Below are 18,905 nucleotides of genomic sequence, written 5' to 3' on the forward strand. Positions count from 1 at the left end.
GGGCAATTATCAGGAGAAATGGACGCTGGATGGTATGTGCAGCAACAGTCAACTGAGAGACAAAATATGTTGCATTAATCTGGAAAAGTTTCTTCTTTTTTTCTCTCTTTTGATGGGCAGATTAAAAAGGTTCACAGCTAATGTGAAATCAGTAATGGATATAAAATAAAGATTTCTGAGTTATGAGTTCTTTATAATTCAATATGTTAGGATAAACACACAGCCATTCACAGAAAATGTCCCTTTCTTATATGGATATTGCTGCGGTATTACAAGGGAAAGATCATACGATTAATGTATTAAAACAATCCCCCTTATGGCATGATCATGACCTATGATAAAGCCATTAAATAAGAACATATAGCACATTGTTTGTGTTGCGTCACAATACAATACAATCGTTTCATTATAAAGCACATTTTAGGTTTTTATTCCGGTAATATAAAAAGACACAATATCATGTATTATACATTATATCTTCATTACAGTTATACTTGTATATGGTTTGATGGGCTCTTATAGCTACTCTCAATTTTTTAATTCTCAATAACCTGTTTTTTCCCCCTGCTGGCTATGCCATAAAGGTGTTCTGTGTGGTTTATATCTGCATGTGATATAACGCTTTCAGATACTTTTTCCTCTGAAGTGGCGAAAGCTGCCTCTTACATGTTAAAAGATAGCGGGTTAACTGAGTGTAAAGGTCGTGGTTGCTTTAAGAAGAGAAAACGAAGCGGCCACAGGAGACACGATGGAGGGCAGATCCACAACTGCAGCTGCCACACATGAATGTTTGATAAGCAGGCGGGATAATGGCTCCTTAAATCAGTCAAACATAAACATCTCCATCACGCTCTGACATCTGCCATCCAAAGCTAATAAATTGGACCTGAATAATGAATGAATATTTACAATAATAAAGCTGCAATATCTCAATGTGTCATAGCAGGAATATATGTCAAGGGTGTGGGGCTTTGTTTGTCTTTGTGTTTTATCATTACAACATTAATATGGTGGCTTTCGCTCAGTGGTCTGAGCATTACTTTGGGTCTTTCTTTTTGGATTTGCGTGTGAAGGCTGGACATGGCAGGTTACATGCAGGCTTCAATGGTTTCAGCAGTGTGGTATGAGCCCCATGCGTACGAAAACATTATGGTTTCAATAGCAGGCAGTGGGTGTGCGTAGTGAGCGTATCTAACTTGATACTTAAACTACTGATACTACTGTAAGCATTCAGAGGCAAAATACCCCCCAACAAGCAACAAGGAAACTATATTTTCAGCTGCAGGATGAAACAAAGCTGTTGAAATACGCATTTGTTTCGTTCGACAGAATTTAAAAAATGTATTTGAAGACCGTTTTCTCTTTGTAGTCTAAAGTTCATCACATTTAAATGTTAGCTTTAGTTGTATTACTGAAGGAAGATTTTTTTCTTCCCAAATAAAGTGCTTGAAATATTTATGTTGTATGGCTCTTTGGTGTTTTCCTTTTTAAGACTTAAAAATCAATCATTTACACGTGGCCTGTTGATTTACCAAGTATCTGCGATTAATGAAAGCTGTAATCTTAGAGAATGGGCTGCAGAATAAATCCAGTGGTTTCAGGGCTTTATGATTTCATATGGAGCTATATCGACAGTCATAACTACAATAATAATAATGGTAACAATGCATTGTTATCAGTATTATTATTTTGCAACAGTATTATCCCCAAAACTTATCAAAGAACCAAAATTATAATTAATACAGCTTTTTTTTCAGAGCTCTTGTGTCAAACTGCTGTTGACCTGTTGCACCTTTCCTTTTTCTTGTACAGCAGCTTAGCCCCCCCCCCCCCCCCCCCCCCCCCCCCCCTGCTCTCCCAGACGTCCGCTATTGATCTGGTGAGCCAAACGGAGATGCGTGACACAAATCAGATTGGACTGGCGCTGCTCACCCGTGAGTAACTGGCTCCTCAGCCGCCGCATCTCTCCGTTATTATCCTGTAAACTAATATGGAGTTACAGGACGGTTAGTTCCGGTCCCCACCTCTGATTGGCTGCAGAGTCGAAGCCGCTGCGATGTGTTCTAGAAAAACACCTGAGAACCAACACGACACCGGAACCGATCCGTTGAATAGCAACCACTTTACGCAGCGACTATTCGTGATTTTTCTTTTGTAGAGGAAAACAATTAGCCAGATACTTAATCAATTATCAAAACATTGTATCCATGTTATGAGAGAACACATTGGCTACATGAAGACCAACAACGCCACTTACTACAACACTTCCTCCACAAATAGCATTCGTTACAAACTTATTGAGGACTGAATGGATGGACGGTAAATAGCACTGTATGTAAAATAAAAGGTAGCCTGTGTGTTTTGGCTATACGCAACATCAGTGTCTCACTAGTTTAAGAAGAATGAATTTGCGATTCGGTTCAGCATTTTAGCCTAAAATAGCCGAGCAGCAACTCAACCCTAAAGGGCAATTTTATACAGGCAGAGGCTATAAATATTGCCTAAATTAAAAAAATATTTCTGGAAAGATTTTTCGAGGGTTTGGGATTTCTTGGTGAAAGATGATTGTGTGAGACTTTCCAGGTTTAAGGGTTATCGTGGCGATTTAAATTAACTTTCACAGACACCTTTTTGAAGCATATTAAGGTGGACACATCCCGTTAATATTAATATCTTTGAAGTGGTGTCTAGGTGGCAGAGTGAGTTGGATTAATTTGACTTAAGTCTCTTCAAAGTCCCGAAAATTAAATGTTACAGTAAGACGAACAGATTTAACAAAATGTAATAATAATAATAATAATAATGCAAATATAAATGTAAAAGTACAAAATAGGCCTAATTATGACAGCAAAAAATACCCCAAAAAACAAATAGCCTATATTGCAACAATAGCTACATATGCTGCAGTGAAAACTATGTGCAAATCGTCCAACCAGCCTGTTTGCAACTCTTCCACTTTTTCTGCTGCCTTCCTGCCTGCTCTGTGCAGGAATTGTTCTCATGAACAATGATCACAGCCGCGCAGGCCAACAATCCCATGCACACTGAGCGGATATGACATGGCCCACCTCTTTTACACTTCTTGCCAGTCTCAAACTTGACTCGGGGGTAAACGGGCAATCGAGTGGAGTAATGTCAAAAGCTGCAGTCAAGGAGGGAGGGGAGGGGAGAGAGAAAGAGAGAGGGAGGGGGGAGAGAGACTGACGTCGGTTCTGTTCATTGCGTGCCATGCAAACACAACAACAAACAAAATGCGAGACAATGACAGGATCGTGGGTGACACTGTGACTGTAACCTTCACACAGACACAGAAAAAAGGAAGAGAGAGGGGCACTCGATACGGATCTATAGATCACTCACACGAGGGGATTACTAAATAAAACTGCAATGAAAGCATTTACTTGCGGAGTGAGAGAGAAGTCGTTGTTGTGAGAGGAGTTAAAGGATTGTGACAAGCAACAACTGCAAGTGTTAACACTTTGCAACTACATATTACTGAAACATCAGTGGTGGTATTCAGATCCTTAACTTGAGTGAAAGCAGTAATACCACCAGGTAAAATAGTCTGTTATCAGTTATTATCAGTAAAAATGTACTCAAACTATCAAAAGTATTAAAAGTGCTGATTATATCTAATGGTCAATTTCAGAGTGTAAACCCATTATTAGAATATTATTGGAACGTTATTATTAGTACTTGATGTTTTAGCTGTTCCACTAAACTATAAAATTATAATATATTTAATTTGTTCAACGTTTTGAAAATAACTAAATATTTAAAATAATGTATTGAAGTTAAAAAGTACAACATTGCCCTCTTCAATATAGTTAAGATGAAGTAGCATAACATGGAAATACTACACTAAAGTAGCCTGCAACTACTTCAGAATTGTACCTAAGTGGGGGAATATACTTCCGTTCTACTGATATGTTAAGGAGTAGCAACCTACTTCAAGACAGTTCACCTCTTATGGTGTCTTTATTACATATAAATATATTTAGCCTGCTGGAAGAAATATTGAGACATTACTTATGTAAAGGCAGCTTTGCCACATCGTAAGAATACTCCATAACAAGAAAAAGTATTGTATTTATAAAAAGCCAAAGTATAAGCATGGCCCCTTTCAGTCAAATAAATGTTGCTGAGTAGAAGTACATGTATCTCAATTCTTAAGCAGTACTTTAGTAAACTGTATACTTAGTTACTTTACACGTTATGCTTTTCTCTGGGTATCACAGCTGTTTGCATTTACACCCTAAATCATAATCTCATATAATAAGAAGCTGTTTCCCCACTGTAATGATTAAATGGAAAGGGTCAGCTGTGGAGCACGTGCCCCGCCCAGCAGCACATGAACCCGGGTTAGAAGGGACCGCGTGGCCTGGCGGCCAAAGATATGAGCGGCCTCGGCTGTATGCTGTCAGTGGTTTCTCCAACAAGAGTAAGCTTTGAGGGCGATATGTCAGCCAGAGTAATTACGGCCCGTTAGCTCCCGTGACACCAGGCTCCAGGAGCATCCACAGCTCCTATCGGCATCTAAGAGCTGTGGCGCCTAATCAGCTCTGACAGTCAAGTCCAACACCGAGAGAAATTCTGTCAACATTTGTGCTGATGTAACTGTGCCCATCGTGTTACCTCTCCAGAGTCCACGGTGCACTTTTAGGCCCACACATGCAGATGAGTGATGCACGATGATTCTCTGAGGGTCGGATGTTGACATAGAGAAAAGTGGAGGTCTTGTTTTGCTCTTCAACAAAGTCATTGGGGGCTGGAAGGTGAGCATCATATGTAAAGCTTGGGGCAATGCATCTGCTATGCACCCATTATTTATTTCTCCGTCTCTGCCTCTGTCTCCAAATCAGCTCATCTACCTGGAAGAGCGAACACACGGCCTCCTCCAGCGCTGCTGCTCCGTGTCATAACGCTGCAGCTCTCCAACACGAGGGACCAGGCGACTGTGCGGTTAAACTGATGGTGAAAGAGGCGTGGTGAGAAAAATGTGCGCATTTGATATGGAGGTACCGGCACATGATGGGTCGCTTTTACTTTGTGTAATCGGCTACTGACATATGACCTAATGAAAGCAGAGAGGACGTATGAATTCAGATGGGCCTTAATTCGGGCGCGTACACTCATTCATAACTGGACACAAGTTATATTAAGTAATACATCTAAGTTGGATTTTACTTTGAACTTCCTCCCAAAATTTGGTGGCAGCCACCTGTTTTGGAAATGATAACTGGCGGGGAGGGAGAGACCAGACGAGCCTAATTGATTTTTAAGTGGTGTCTCTGTGGGTTAGAAGAGTAAGAGGGGAGTCCACTTCAGGGATCCGCCAAACTCCTCCAGTTTGTACCTGAATTGAGGGGCAGTGATGTGTTGCTGATGCGGCTCAACAAGCCACACTGGGGGCCAGACGGACAGACGGAGGGGCCAGAGCCCGAGCTGAGCTGAGCTTGGTGCTCTGGTGGGGGATGGAGGGTGATTAAATGAACTTGCTTCTGCAGAGGCAATAAGCTGGCATGTCAAGCATCATTCAGCCAACAATAGAAGACATATCAGGTTTGATACAAACACCATTCTCTCTGTCCTCTCTCACACTCCCCACACTTTTAGTGATGACTGGACACTAATCTTTAAAACCGCGGTGCGTTTCCACACATTTGACTTAACAGTCTTAAGGCCGTGTGTTCATCTACAGCACTTTATGACAACTTCTTATTGTTCCATTAATAAAGACAAGAAGATAGGGCCACTGACCAAGCGTCGGCATTTGGCGACTTGGTAGTGAGAACGTGTTGGGGTTGCTGCCGACGTCACATTCGTATAAAGAATAGGTTATATGCACCACCCACTTTCACTGAAAACACACACTCTCACACAAACACCTACACACTAACAGGCATGTGTGTATGCATCATGGAGCCCGGACATGCAGAGAAAAAGCGACTCTCCCCGAGTGAGCGGATGAAAAGGGGGAGAGGGAGGCCGTCCTGCAGCTCCACTCTTCCAGGGTCTCACACACAAGATCCGGGCGCACGGCTCCATTGAGTACAAGGAGGCTTTTGCATAGAGGTTCATTAGAAGTAACGAGTTGACACAAGGTAAATCTTAATGTTGAGGCGCCTTTCTCTACCGGCCCGGGGAGGAGCCCTCATTAACTGTCGCTAACAACCCGTGTAAATACACTGATTGGACAGCTCCGATACAAGCTCCCAGCCCTGCCAGGAAGTCCCCCTAATGAGACCACACAATAAAAACAATAAAAGAAAGGGGAGAGAGAGGGAGAGAGGGAGGGAGAGAGAGAGAGAGAGAGAGAGAGAGAGAGAGAGAGGGGTGTTAAAAACTTTTGTACAAGCTTTGCTAATAAAGTTGGGCGCCACATTTACACATCATTATGACAAAACTATCACAAAAAAAAAATACGTTTTCTATTTCTTTCATTTCAAATGAAGGCATTATTGTGTTTCGTGCATGCTCAACATACACGGAGGGGTGACCTATTGCACCTGAGAATACAAGTAGTTGGCGAATGTATACAGTTTAAAGTACAGTAACCGACTTAATCGTTTGTCGCTTTGGGTCATTCAATCAAGTAAATCATACGCAAAACAACATGCGTAATTTTAGCCTTCAAAGGGTTTGAAAAAGAAAAAACAACATTGCTTCTGCAGCAGTAGGTTATCTGAGAGCAAGAGATTATGCACTGCAAAAAATATCAAAACACTTAATTCTTAATTTTATCATATTTATTCATCAAACGTGATGAAATTCTGCCAATTCTGGCGATGGTGATTCCAAAAAGCTTACACGCTGCAATCATTTTGCAGAAACGCGTGCGACCATCTTAAAGCAAAACACACATTTTTCTAATATTTCTTCATTATGATTAATAAAATTGCACTGATTCAAAATTGTCATTACAAAAGTGATATGAAATGGTCACATGTTGTTGCTAGAGGTTTAACACTTTTTCAGCCAGAAATATACTTTTGCAAAACTGAGTGCAACGCTAGAATGACTTGGTTAGATTGATACTTCTTACAGTGTAGAATCAGTGAAGAAGTGGCATGGCCAGTGTGGGATGGAGGGGGTTGTGCGCCCAGTCCCGACAGCAGCACACATCTGCTCTGCAAACGCACAGATCTCCACGGTGCTCGGTGAATAAAAACAACGCTAAATATACGTTAAATTATGATCTATACGAAGAGATCTGTGATGAGCAATTTACCTCTTTCAAACTAAAAATGCCCGAGGAGTTTATGTGTATAATTTCACAAATATTCCTAAAAAATTGTCGTTGAGCATTATTCGCAGCATAGTATTCGGAAACGGGTCTGCTTAACTTACAGGAGCAGCGGTTGATTTTCCATCCTGGTCTTGGACAAATTAACCAGTGAAATAGCGGTGGACCAGTGTTACGTCCAGTCCCGAGCACGGGAATGGTAACGGTCCGTGGACTGGACCCGGCTCACAGCTCTGCAGGGGACGAAGAACAGCAAGCAGAAAAAAACAAGAGCCAAAAGAAGAAAGGTACCTCCTGATATAATTGGTGAAAAAACACCAGCGTTGAATTCCCACATAACCAAAATAAAATGTCTGGCAAGATATTTGATAATTAAAAGTCCTGAAACGTTCAAAATGAAATGCATGCATGCATGTGCATTCAAATCTACAAAGAGGCAACTCAGTGTAAAGAAATAACGAAAATGAAAACCGTGATTTATTTGGTACGTACCCGTCGTTGCTCTAAAGTGTGGTCTTGTGTATTGTAGCGATGAATCCAGGATGGAGTCTGTCCTGTGTTTGCCAGGGAGGGGTGTGCTGCCTTTTCTGGCCAGCCTCTGCCAAACCGGGGTCAACGAGGGAGCAAAAAATAAAACAAGACCCTTTTCTTTCGTGCCTTCTTTCTCTTTCCCTCTTACCTTTTACAGTCAACACCTTTTTCTTTCTTTCTCTCATCCGGTCCACTTCTCTCTCCCTCACTCCCGTACATGACGTAACATCAGCTTTGTTTGTTTGCTCCCCTTATTGGAACAGACCGATAATGAAAATAACTAATTGGCATTTAACCAGTATGGTAACATCATTGCGTGCAGCAAGAACTGTTGGAGCTAAATAATAGTCGGCTGGAACTAGTTTAACAGCAAAAAACTTCATGTATATAAAAGTGTTTTAAACAAAGTTTGACGAAGTGAATTACAATTATAAATAACGTCACACGGGAAGAGAGGTGCTGGTTGCAAAGCAGACGAAAGGCTTCTCAGTCTGCTTGACCAACACATTATCGGTGTTTTTAGAGTGCAAAATGCTGTTTGTGTTGTCGTGTCTGGAGGTTTGGGCTGTAAGTAAACGGAGAAGACGCTAAATTCTCAATGTGCTTTCAGAGCTCTCGTCCCCCGCTGCTCGGAACATTCAGCAAGCCCTCGGATAAACACACAATTACGGCAGGTGAATAAACTTGTTTGGGGGGTGTTAATTACATGCTTAGTGCAAACAAAAGCCATGTAAAAGAATGTGAATTAGCACTGGCTCTTTCCCCCTCAATCCCCATTCAGGTTTTACATTTCACCTCTCGTCTTTTTCTAGGAGTGATTTCCGAATTGCCTGCGAGGGCTACTCCCAAACAAACAAGGCTCCTCCAAAACATAAAGCTGGATAATACCTGTAGCCTTGGCTTGAATCGTGATCATCTAAATTGGTGCACCAGGAACCCAGTCAGGTAGGCTTTGCATATTCGGAGTAGTGCTGCTAAGCCTGCACTCTCAACTTAATTTTGGGGTCGTGCGTGCATGTGTGTGTGTGTGTGTGTGTGTGTGTGTGTGTGTGTGTAAGAGAGAGAGAGAGAGAGAGAGAGAGAGAGAGAGAGAGAGAGAGAGAGAGAGAGAGAGAGAGGGGGGGGGATATAGGCTGGGAGGTTAGTTTTAACACCAGCATGAAAATACCAGCCTTTACTTCCAGTCCACATAGCTTTCCAACAGGACCAATTCAAGTGCCACTTGGAATTAGTTCTCCTGAGGTTCGTACTGCAGCGCAGTGGACAGGTTTGATCCACTACCCTACCCCCTCACACATACGCGCACGCACTCAACCCCAAAAGACACGCACGAACCAAACGCCTGACCCTGCAATAGGATCATCACAACCCCTGCTCTGTGTCACATACACCTATGGATGTAGGAATGAAAGGGCCCTCTTTTGCCCAAAACCCATGCGTAAAAGTGCGTAAACGCGCGTACCTGCACGCTCGCACCTGCAGTTATGTCAGTGAAGGTGAAACGGTGAACACAAACAAGGTAGCACTGACTGCATGCATCTCCAGCTGGTCTACTCACTGTCCCTCCAAGCTTGAAGTCGGTGGTCTATCTGGCCAGCCCCGGAGAATGTGCAAATCTGAGAGAGGGAAGGACAAGTTTTGAATTCCTGAATGATTTTGTAGAAAGGCGGCTTAGGATCATTATGTCAGCTTTATTGAGGGCGGATTAAGCGGAGTCTAGATGCTACGCCTTGTACACGGCCCTTTCACAATGTGAGCACTGTTCGTGTTAGAGTGAACTCACACTATTTTAACACCCTATAAGCCCTGTCTAAATATGAAGCCGTTTTAGCCATAAACATGAAAATCACACCGCCGTGGCTACTGCTGTAAGCCGAATCCTGTGACTGGATGTGGACATTGATCGTGTCCTAGCCACATGGATCAAATACATGAAAACTGCTTTTATGTCCCCAAGAAGCTTTCATGTTGCCATTTGATTGTAATTCCAATACTAATGGTATTAATTAGAGGGCTGGACCATCAAAAACCCGTGATAAACTGGTGGCATTAAAAGGGTGATGCCACTGGTAAATTAGTTTTTCGAACTGACACGCCATTATCTTTGTTTAATCAACACAACGCTACGCATCGATATTCATTTGGAACAATAAATTGTGTTGGTTGGAGAGGGGGTAGCGGGCAGGGGGCCAGGGCTGCGCCCAGCGTCCCGGAGGCAAGGCTGGGGACAGCAGGAGGGGGAGCGGCATCACACTGCAGCCTTCACCCGGACCAGCACACACCAAACACAAAGTGACCACACACACCAGCGAGCCCGCGTAAAGTCATGCTCAGACCATGTCATAAAATTGCGAACATGCATTTAAAAAAAAATCATCGACAGATCCAGGGCGAAAGCCAAAAGAGTAAAGGACCGTGTCACAATTTGATCTTTTAGAAAACAAGCAAATGGAAAGTGATAACATAGATGAAAAGGAAAAACATGCAAGACCCTAACGCCTTCCTTTCCGTCGCACAAAATATTAAAAAAACATTTTAAAAAGTAGCTACTACAGGAAAAAGTGTACGAAAATAATGTGCAAATTGACTCGCTTCAATTCAAAACGTGTATTCCGGAGCCGCGGTCATTGGTTGTCCATTTGTCACCCTTTTAAAGCTCCCTCTGCCTCCCTTCCTCCCTCCCTCCCCGTCTCTGCTAAGCATCTCCAGTCTATATATCTTCTTTAGCTTTAACGAGCCTCGTTAAGATCGCAATAATATTCCACCCTCTAATTGCTCATTCCATTCAGCAGATAGGCGAGCATTGGCTTGTGCCTGATGCGCGCGGTGCGGTGGGAGGGTTGCTGTGGAGATCGGAGACTCTGATAACCCCCCGTGTGTGCTGCACAAGTGGTGAAAGCCTCGCGCTACGTACTGGCTAATGATTGGCACGCTTGACAGTGATTGGCAGGGCTGCCATGACAACGCTACAACGACACCAAGAAGACCAATAGAAAAGGGAAACAAAATGTTTCAATGCTACACTCAACGGCGGATTTAGGGGGGAGATATTATGAGGCTGGTGTCATTAGGCGATAGCCATTGAATCATTCAATCTTTTTTACTGGCCGTATTTTTTCGGTTTCTCCTTTTTCTCGATAATTTTCTTTCTCTCTCAGGTCATTCCCATGGTTTTCAGATCCCCTTTAGAGCTTTATCCCTCCCATTTCTTCCTGCCAAACTTCGCTGATCGCCCTGTGCTACTGGCGAACAGCGCTCCCACCACCCGGTCTCCAGAAGACTTGTCCATGTTTCAGCTACCGACCCTCAACTTCTCCCCGGAGCAGGTGGCTAGCGTCTGCGAGACGCTGGAGGAGACCGGGGACATCGAACGGCTGGGCCGTTTCCTCTGGTCCCTGCCTGTGGCTCCGGGAGCGTGCGAAGCGATCAACAAGCACGAGTCCATCCTGCGCGCACGGGCCGTGGTGGCGTTCCACACGGGGAATTTCAGAGACCTCTACCACATCCTGGAGAACCACAAGTTCACTAAGGACTCGCACGGCAAACTGCAGGCCATGTGGCTGGAAGCGCACTACCAGGAGGCCGAGAAGCTCCGTGGTCGTCCCCTCGGACCGGTTGATAAGTACCGGGTGCGGAAGAAGTTTCCGCTCCCTCGGACCATCTGGGACGGCGAGCAGAAGACGCACTGTTTTAAAGAGAGGACACGGAGCCTGTTGAGGGAGTGGTACCTTCAGGACCCATATCCAAACCCCAGCAAGAAAAGGGAACTGGCTCAAGCCACTGGACTCACTCCCACACAGGTCGGAAACTGGTTTAAAAACCGGAGGCAACGAGACAGAGCCGCGGCGGCCAAAAACAGGTTGGTGTTTTTTTTTTATTATCGTTGCCGTCAAAACACAACAATGTTCAAAAGTTTGTCTTAAATGCCTGAAACCAACAAGGAACAATAATAGATTTAATTCATCGTGGAGTTGTGTTTACGGACAGAGTCTGTCTGCCAGGGGGAGGGAGCAGGCTGCGGCGACATGTTTGTTATGAAGTGAAATCAGGATGAACATCGACAATACTATTTACGCTGTTGTAAATATCCAAAACTGTCTTTTGGAAATACAAAACGTTTTTTAAATATATATTTAGAAGAACTTCTACGAAACATTTTTGGCAAGTATGTAATTTAACTTTGCTGGTATTTTTGAACAAAATATGGAATCATCAATTATAAACATAAAATACTATACATATTAAAACGCAAGTTAGTTGTTCAAATAACTTCGAATGATAAAATAATAATAATATAATAACAAACTGTATTGCTGTAATTGAGCAGTGCTTTCAAATAAAAACAGCTTGTTTGTTTTCCGTGTGAAAGTAATGTAATAAATGACTAAATATTAAAAAGTGCTGCAACAATATGTATATATAGCTATATATATCACATACAACCCCTATTCAGATGATAATAGTATAAACAACCATATTAATTATTTTATTCAGTAAAAGTAAAAAATAAACAGGACTGGACAGGTCTTAATATTTATTTAGCCAAAAGTTAAATAGTTATATCTATATCTTTAAATACATTTGAAATTGTCATGTTTTGCAAATAATTTTAAAAATATTCTTGTATGTTACCAAAGCTATATGGTTTATTTAGGCTGTACCGTATAGTTACATGTAACATGTACTATGGTGCATTTGTCATTTTAACATCACATGATACTTAGCATTGTTGGAAAATATTATCTCAAAGGATAATAGAGATATTATAGATATTACTTGACTAAAATGAGCGTGCGTATTAAAAGACATTTGAAGACATAGGCTGTATTCATAACATTAAGTGTGGTATCATTCCATTGAAATACTATAATTGATTAGAAAATACCTCGGAGAGTACTAAGCCATATGAACACTATTCTAATCTTTTTGCTAAATGAAGAGATATATTTCCAGCCTGATATTATCCCGCCGTGATGGAGTTATTATCATGAGTGGATTGGAGATAAACATTTAGGATGATTGGAGTAACCTGGATCTGGACGTCACTCATTCATACACTTCCATTTCCATCAGACTGAAAACCATCTGTGTCAAAGCCTCACGATGTTTGCTATTTTGACCAAGACCTATATTTTATTGAACAAATAATGATATGGTAAAGAAACTGCAGAATCTCGGGTTCTACGGGTTCTTGGTGAGATAAATAAAACTGTGCAGCACTGAAGAAAAATAAAAGATGTAGTGCAAATGCTGATGAAGCAGAATAAAAAACAAAATAGCAACAGACTGCTGTAAAGAATGCCATCAAACTACTTTTCAAAAGACACCAAGTTGGATTCAAATCTTAGTTTTCTGCATTGACATGTCACGTAATTTAAATGCCAGATTGCTGACTTGCGCGTTGAACATGCCTACTTTTGTAGATACACTAAATAACTCATTGCATTTCCTCCAACATTTGGTAGTCTAACTAGTGCTGTGTTTTGTCCCCTGAAAGCTGGCTATTTGATAAAAGCATGCATGCATGGCTGGGGCCGGCAGGGGGAAAGAAAGGCGAGTTTGAACCCCTATTTTGCAGGAGGAGGAGGGGAAGGGGGACATTCTCAGGTCTAATTGCCATTTCTCTCATTTTTTTCTTCTTTTTCCCCCCTCCCCTCCCGGCTTCTTTTCTTCTCCAGGCTCCAACACCAAGTAATAGGACCGAGCGGTATGAGGTCCCTGTCAGAGGCCGGCCTCACCCCTCACAGCTCGGCAGAGTCGCCATCAACCGCGGCCAGTCCGACCACCAGCGTTTCCAGTATGGCAGAGAGAGTTGATACTGGGACGTCCATCCTGTCCGTCACATCCAGCGACTCGGAGTGCGATGTATGATACGGAGGAAAGAAACACACAAAAACAAACAAAAAGAGAAATATTTACAGGGAAAATGGACCTGAGAGGAAGAAAAAAAGACTTATGAAATATCGCGGATGAAAAAAGGACCGATTGATATAAATATTAAAATAAAAAGAGATAAAAGCACGTGGTTTTTTTTTTTTTTTATATTAAAAAGCGCTTTCAAAGGACCCACGCCTCCCCCTCCTCTTCATACCCCCACGCCACCACCACCACCACCACCACCACTACTACTAGTACTTGCATGATGTCTTTTTATTTTTTGTTTTGTAATCAGGGAGAATAACCTGAATGCAAGATTTTCCATCAGGAACATCGATCAGAGGGAATAAAAACAGATCGTCTTGGTGTCTTCGTCGCTTTTTTTTTTTTTGTCCTCATCTCCGTTTTAAGTCCTAATGATGATGATGATGACGGCGAAGCAGCCGCCATGCAGACAAGATGCAATCCTGTTTTTACTTTTGTTCATCAGACAATCATTTTAAGTCGTAAGCACCTTTTGAAATACACTTCTGTCACTGCCTGTGTGGGGTACATGGTCAAAAAAATGTTGAACGGAACCGTTTATGACTGTATCAGATTTTTATTTTCAAAATTTTATATTGAATTATGTATATCTCAAATAATGCGATCATTCTCCCGGTCTGTAATATACGTGTAGAAATATGCTTGTACATAATTAATGCTCTCCCCCGTCTCATCCTCTTTTCTATCCCTTCTTCACTTTTCTTGACTTGGTGTTCCTACATAAAATATTTGTCAAAACTTACAACTGAAGTGCTCTAGGCGTTTTTGTTGATTTTGGCTGTGTTCTGGGGGGTTGATAATGAGATATGTTACCAGTCATATTTATGCAAAGAGAAAAAAAGATAATGAAAAGTGGAATTGCTTGTTATTACTACATTGATTCAAGTCTGCAGGCTGCCCCCCCCCCCCCCCCCCCCCCCTTCTCTCCTCTCTGCCGCCCCAGGGTCGCTCAAAGCGCTTATTTACATTAGCCTATTCAATGTTTCTTTCTTGCGTGGTTATTATGTTAATGTACCATACATTTCTAAATCAAATACAGTATTCAATTTGCTATACCTCTTTGCATGATGTCTGTCTCTCCATCCGATTACGGATAAGGGCATTGATAAGTGGCTAAACACATGTTCATATTGGGTCATTATTGGCTTGTGGAAGCATTAATGCTTGGCTTGGCTTATGCGTTCCCGGACCAGGTTGTGCACTCAGCGGGCTGAACTCACCTTAATGGAGTTTGGTTTTTATTTCCAGAAAAGAGTAACTATTCATCATATTGGTGTAAACTGTTTGGTCTTTGACGGTGACGAAACGCTGCATTAAAATGTTTTAGATTTTATTTTCCAGAAGTCATACTTTACCCATTTCCTAATTTATCATTACACCCCTGGTTCTAACTTATCTGATGCAGGAAATATGTATATATATATATATATATATATATATATATATATATATATATATATATATATATATATATATATGTATATATATATATATATATATATATACATATATATATATATATATACGGCTGCCTCCTTACTGCACACATTCTGGCAAACGTCAACGTCATGCAGCACTTAAAAATGTGAGTGCTATTTCCCCTTTTGTTTACCGTTGCTAGTGAATACAGAAATTAAGTAAACGCGCCATTAAATGGGCTAATCACGATGGGACTCCTCCCCTGTCCCAATCTCCCATTGTGGCCCGCTGAAAAGAGCTTTTCTTCTTCGGACGAGAACCATTTCCCCCTCCAAAAAAAGGCTTTCTCTCCTGCAGTCCCTTTCCATCTAAATCCCCAACCAATTATACTGCAGACTAGGGCACATTTGCTATAGGACACTGTTGCAGGAGCCATAGGTTTAGTTGGATGGAAAGATTCCTGCTTCGTAGAAGCAGCGCTGAGGATTTCCCTATGGAAATAACGGCGCGCTGTATTAACTGCAGGCAACTCTGTGATACGCGCTGAGTGTTTGTGAGTGTTGCAGTCGTGTATTAAGCAACAGAAAGTAGGACAGAGGCTGCTGTTTGGCTCAGGGAGACCGCAGGACTATTAGAACAGGGAAAACCTGCAGCTCTGGCACCAGGACAGATTTCTCGCTGACATTTGACTATAATAAGACAACTGAAACGTTACAGTTCTAACAGGTGCTGTAGGCCTACCGTGGTGTCAGGATGTTTAGATATTTTATACAGGATGTTTGGCAATTTTGTACAAAGTCTGAAAGCTTGAATGGGCGGTGTGTGCGTGTGAATAAATGCGCATGCACAAGAGGCTGAAAGGGGATATTTAACATTTAGAATAGAGACCAGGAAACCAATTTTGCAACAAAGGTGTGCCTTTAATCAGACTCATTTGTTAATTTAATGGCTACAAGTTATTAACAAAGCAGGAAATGGGCACGGGTGTGTAAAAAACGAAACAAAAAAACAACCTGAAATTCAATCATAGCTCATATAAATTGTTGTTAAAATAATTGTTTTATTGTTGTAAAGTGAAATCCGCTTGGCTAAATCTGAGATCCAGTTTGACAAAAGTAAAAATTATTCTAAATAGTCGACTCTGTTGTAGATACTTTAGATCTGACTATGGGTTATGTTTTTCTCCTCCATAATGTTATCAGTCTCCACTGGATGAAATGTGCGCATAAGCTATCTGCATGCATAAGTCTCCCTCAGACGGATACCAATCAAAACACAAAAACAAGTGTGTCAAAAGCCTCAGCCCTGCGACTCAATAGGCCCGTGATCCTGAAATAACCGAGGTGCAGACCAACGCAAAACTCAGCTCCCCGCCTGGCTGAAACAAACTGCCGCACTCATATGCAGTCGATTGCAAATGAGGTAAATCTGTATCATATTTTAAACCCATTCCGGGTCTTAAATCGGCCTGGCAGAGACAGATAGGCCCTATCAAGAGCACCGAGGGGCCATGGCACCGCCGCACCACCAGACCCTTATCACACCCCCCGCCTCTCCATTTACGCACTCCACAAGTTTTATTGGCAGCGACAAGTCCCGGCTATGATTGAGATTAAATTAATCGTAAACTGAAGAGCATTTTTTATCGGCAAAGGAGGACACGAGGAATAGAGCTCTATCTAAGAGATGGAGCCACAGATAGGGACTCATGAATACAAAACAAGCCATGAATGGGCTTCATTTGTGCGACGTTGCGTTCATTATCCCAAGGCTGTGGAAACATGCTGATATAAACTTAAATTACTTGAGAGAGAAAATAAATTATAAAAGCGAAGTGTTTGTTTGAAATAATGTGTAAAAAAAAGTCAGCAAAAGATTGAAACTCGATTTTTACACCCTTCATGGGTCCGTTATCTACAAGCAGTCTATTCAAATAATATATTCATAATGGATTTGCATAAATGCACCAACAAACTATGTGTTAAAAATATTATAGGAATTAGACGCGATATGGGTATGACACCAGAGACACATTAATGCCAATATTTATTAAATAGCATCGGGATTTTTGAGTCGGACGTGTTTAACCATGTAAATGAGGCGCATGTAAACAGATACATGATGGTCCTCGCTGTAAACGTTTGTAGGCCAGAGTGGCAGCAGTAAAAAGTGCTGGAAGTGTGAGTCTATCTGTTGCCGGCTGGGGTCATTAACAGTGGGGGAGCTCTTGTTCGTGATCTGTCAACTCAAATATGGATCACAAGACAAATGAACTTAGCGAGGAGTAATCTCTGTGTGTGATACTTTCATGAGAGTAAACGAGAATGTGAGACAAGTGCGACAACAATGGAGACTCGCAGGTTTTTCTTTTCTTCTCTTTTCGCTTCCTGAAGTTGTTTAGCATTTATGTGTGCTATAGTGCGTCTGTCAAACAAGATTTGCACGAGCGTCAACAACATAAAGACGATTCGTTTTGTTTTTTTATGACTTCCAGATTTAAAGTCAAAGTGATTTAAAGTTTAAGACGAGAGAGGAGAGGAGAGAGAGCACACGTGAATGCTCTTCTAAAAAAAAAAACATAAAAAAATATTTTTGTTTGGATTGATGGCTGTTTACGCTGCGATGATCCGATTAGAGGTCATAGTTTACCTTCCTTTTCGTTTCAAACCACAACATCTTGTTTACCGAAGTTAATGCAGGCACTGCCAGTCCAACATGAGGAAGGAGGGGGGACTATTAAGCCGGAGTCTGGCGGTGAGAAATACTTGCCCTGCCCTGTTTTTTCCTCGGATTTCACCGGTTAACTGAACACAACTTTCCTATTGGTGTGTATTCATGCAGCACCTAAAGAGCACCACTTCTCCCTATAGTCTCAGCAGCGCGGCTGTCGCTGCAGGAATGAGCGGGGCCCTTTGGACTAAACTTTGTGCTCTCACTCTCCCTTCTTCAATAGGTAAGACGCGGGGCCGCAGCATTCCTCCTGACTGAGCGGTAATTCATACTAAGTTATAAGACCATGACCTGACATTATGTGTTTCAGACGGACAGCTACTGTTCTCCCTTTCTAGGTTATTATGTGAAATATTAGCAGCAATTAGGCATCCTTGCAAAGGTCAAAACAACCGAGTCTGCATTAATTACACCTCATTTTTTCACCTGACCATCACCCTTAAATCACAATTAACTGCAACACATTTTAGAGCAATTACAGAATATAGTTGCAGCCTCTTACATGGTTTTAGTAATATTAATTAAAGGGGTTATAAGAGCTTAGAAAAGCACAATAAAACTCAATAAACTCAGCTGGAATGGTTTACAAATATGCTAATAGTGATGTGTGCATGGGGTCGGGACAACAGTTGCATTATTTGGCGTGGTTGCAAACAGGTAAACGTTGCTAGATGTGTGACATTTAGACGTGTCCTATCATTTCAATTATGTGTGTCCCTGTCCGATTTGCGTATATTGTGCGCGTTTTTACCAATGCCAGGCGCCATGCACCTGCTGCTTGTTGTCAACTGATCATCCCCCCTCCCAAACCCATCACACAGACTGTCTTTCACGCTCACCATTTATCACACGCACGCACGCACGCACGCACACACACACACACACACACACACACACACACACACACACACACACACACACACACACACACACACACACACACACACACACACACACACACTAAGACAAGGGCAGCGTTTGGAAATGTTCTTCTATTAAATTGTAATTTGGCGGTGTCACCCTAACCCTAAAGACAGGAGGCAAAGATACAGGATCA

General features: G+C 41.9%; 1 protein-coding gene across 1 annotated transcript; it reads left to right on the forward strand.

The window, feature by feature from the left end:
• The first annotated feature begins 10,826 nt into the window (after positions 1-10,826).
• Positions 10,827-14,438, forward strand: six3a (SIX homeobox 3a). Its single transcript, XM_076075841.1, has 2 exons — positions 10,827-11,636; positions 13,456-14,438. The coding sequence occupies exons 1-2, from the start codon at positions 10,945-10,947 to the stop codon at positions 13,646-13,648; spliced, it is 885 nt and encodes a 294-aa protein (XP_075931956.1). The 5' UTR covers positions 10,827-10,944; the 3' UTR covers positions 13,649-14,438.
• The last annotated feature ends 4,467 nt before the right edge of the window (positions 14,439-18,905 follow it).

The sequence above is a fragment of the Anarhichas minor genome, unplaced genomic scaffold, assembly GCF_050575085.1.
Source record: "Anarhichas minor isolate MPS153535 unplaced genomic scaffold, ASM5057508v1 ptg000054l, whole genome shotgun sequence".
Classification (NCBI taxonomy): domain Eukaryota; kingdom Metazoa; phylum Chordata; class Actinopteri; order Perciformes; family Anarhichadidae; genus Anarhichas; species Anarhichas minor.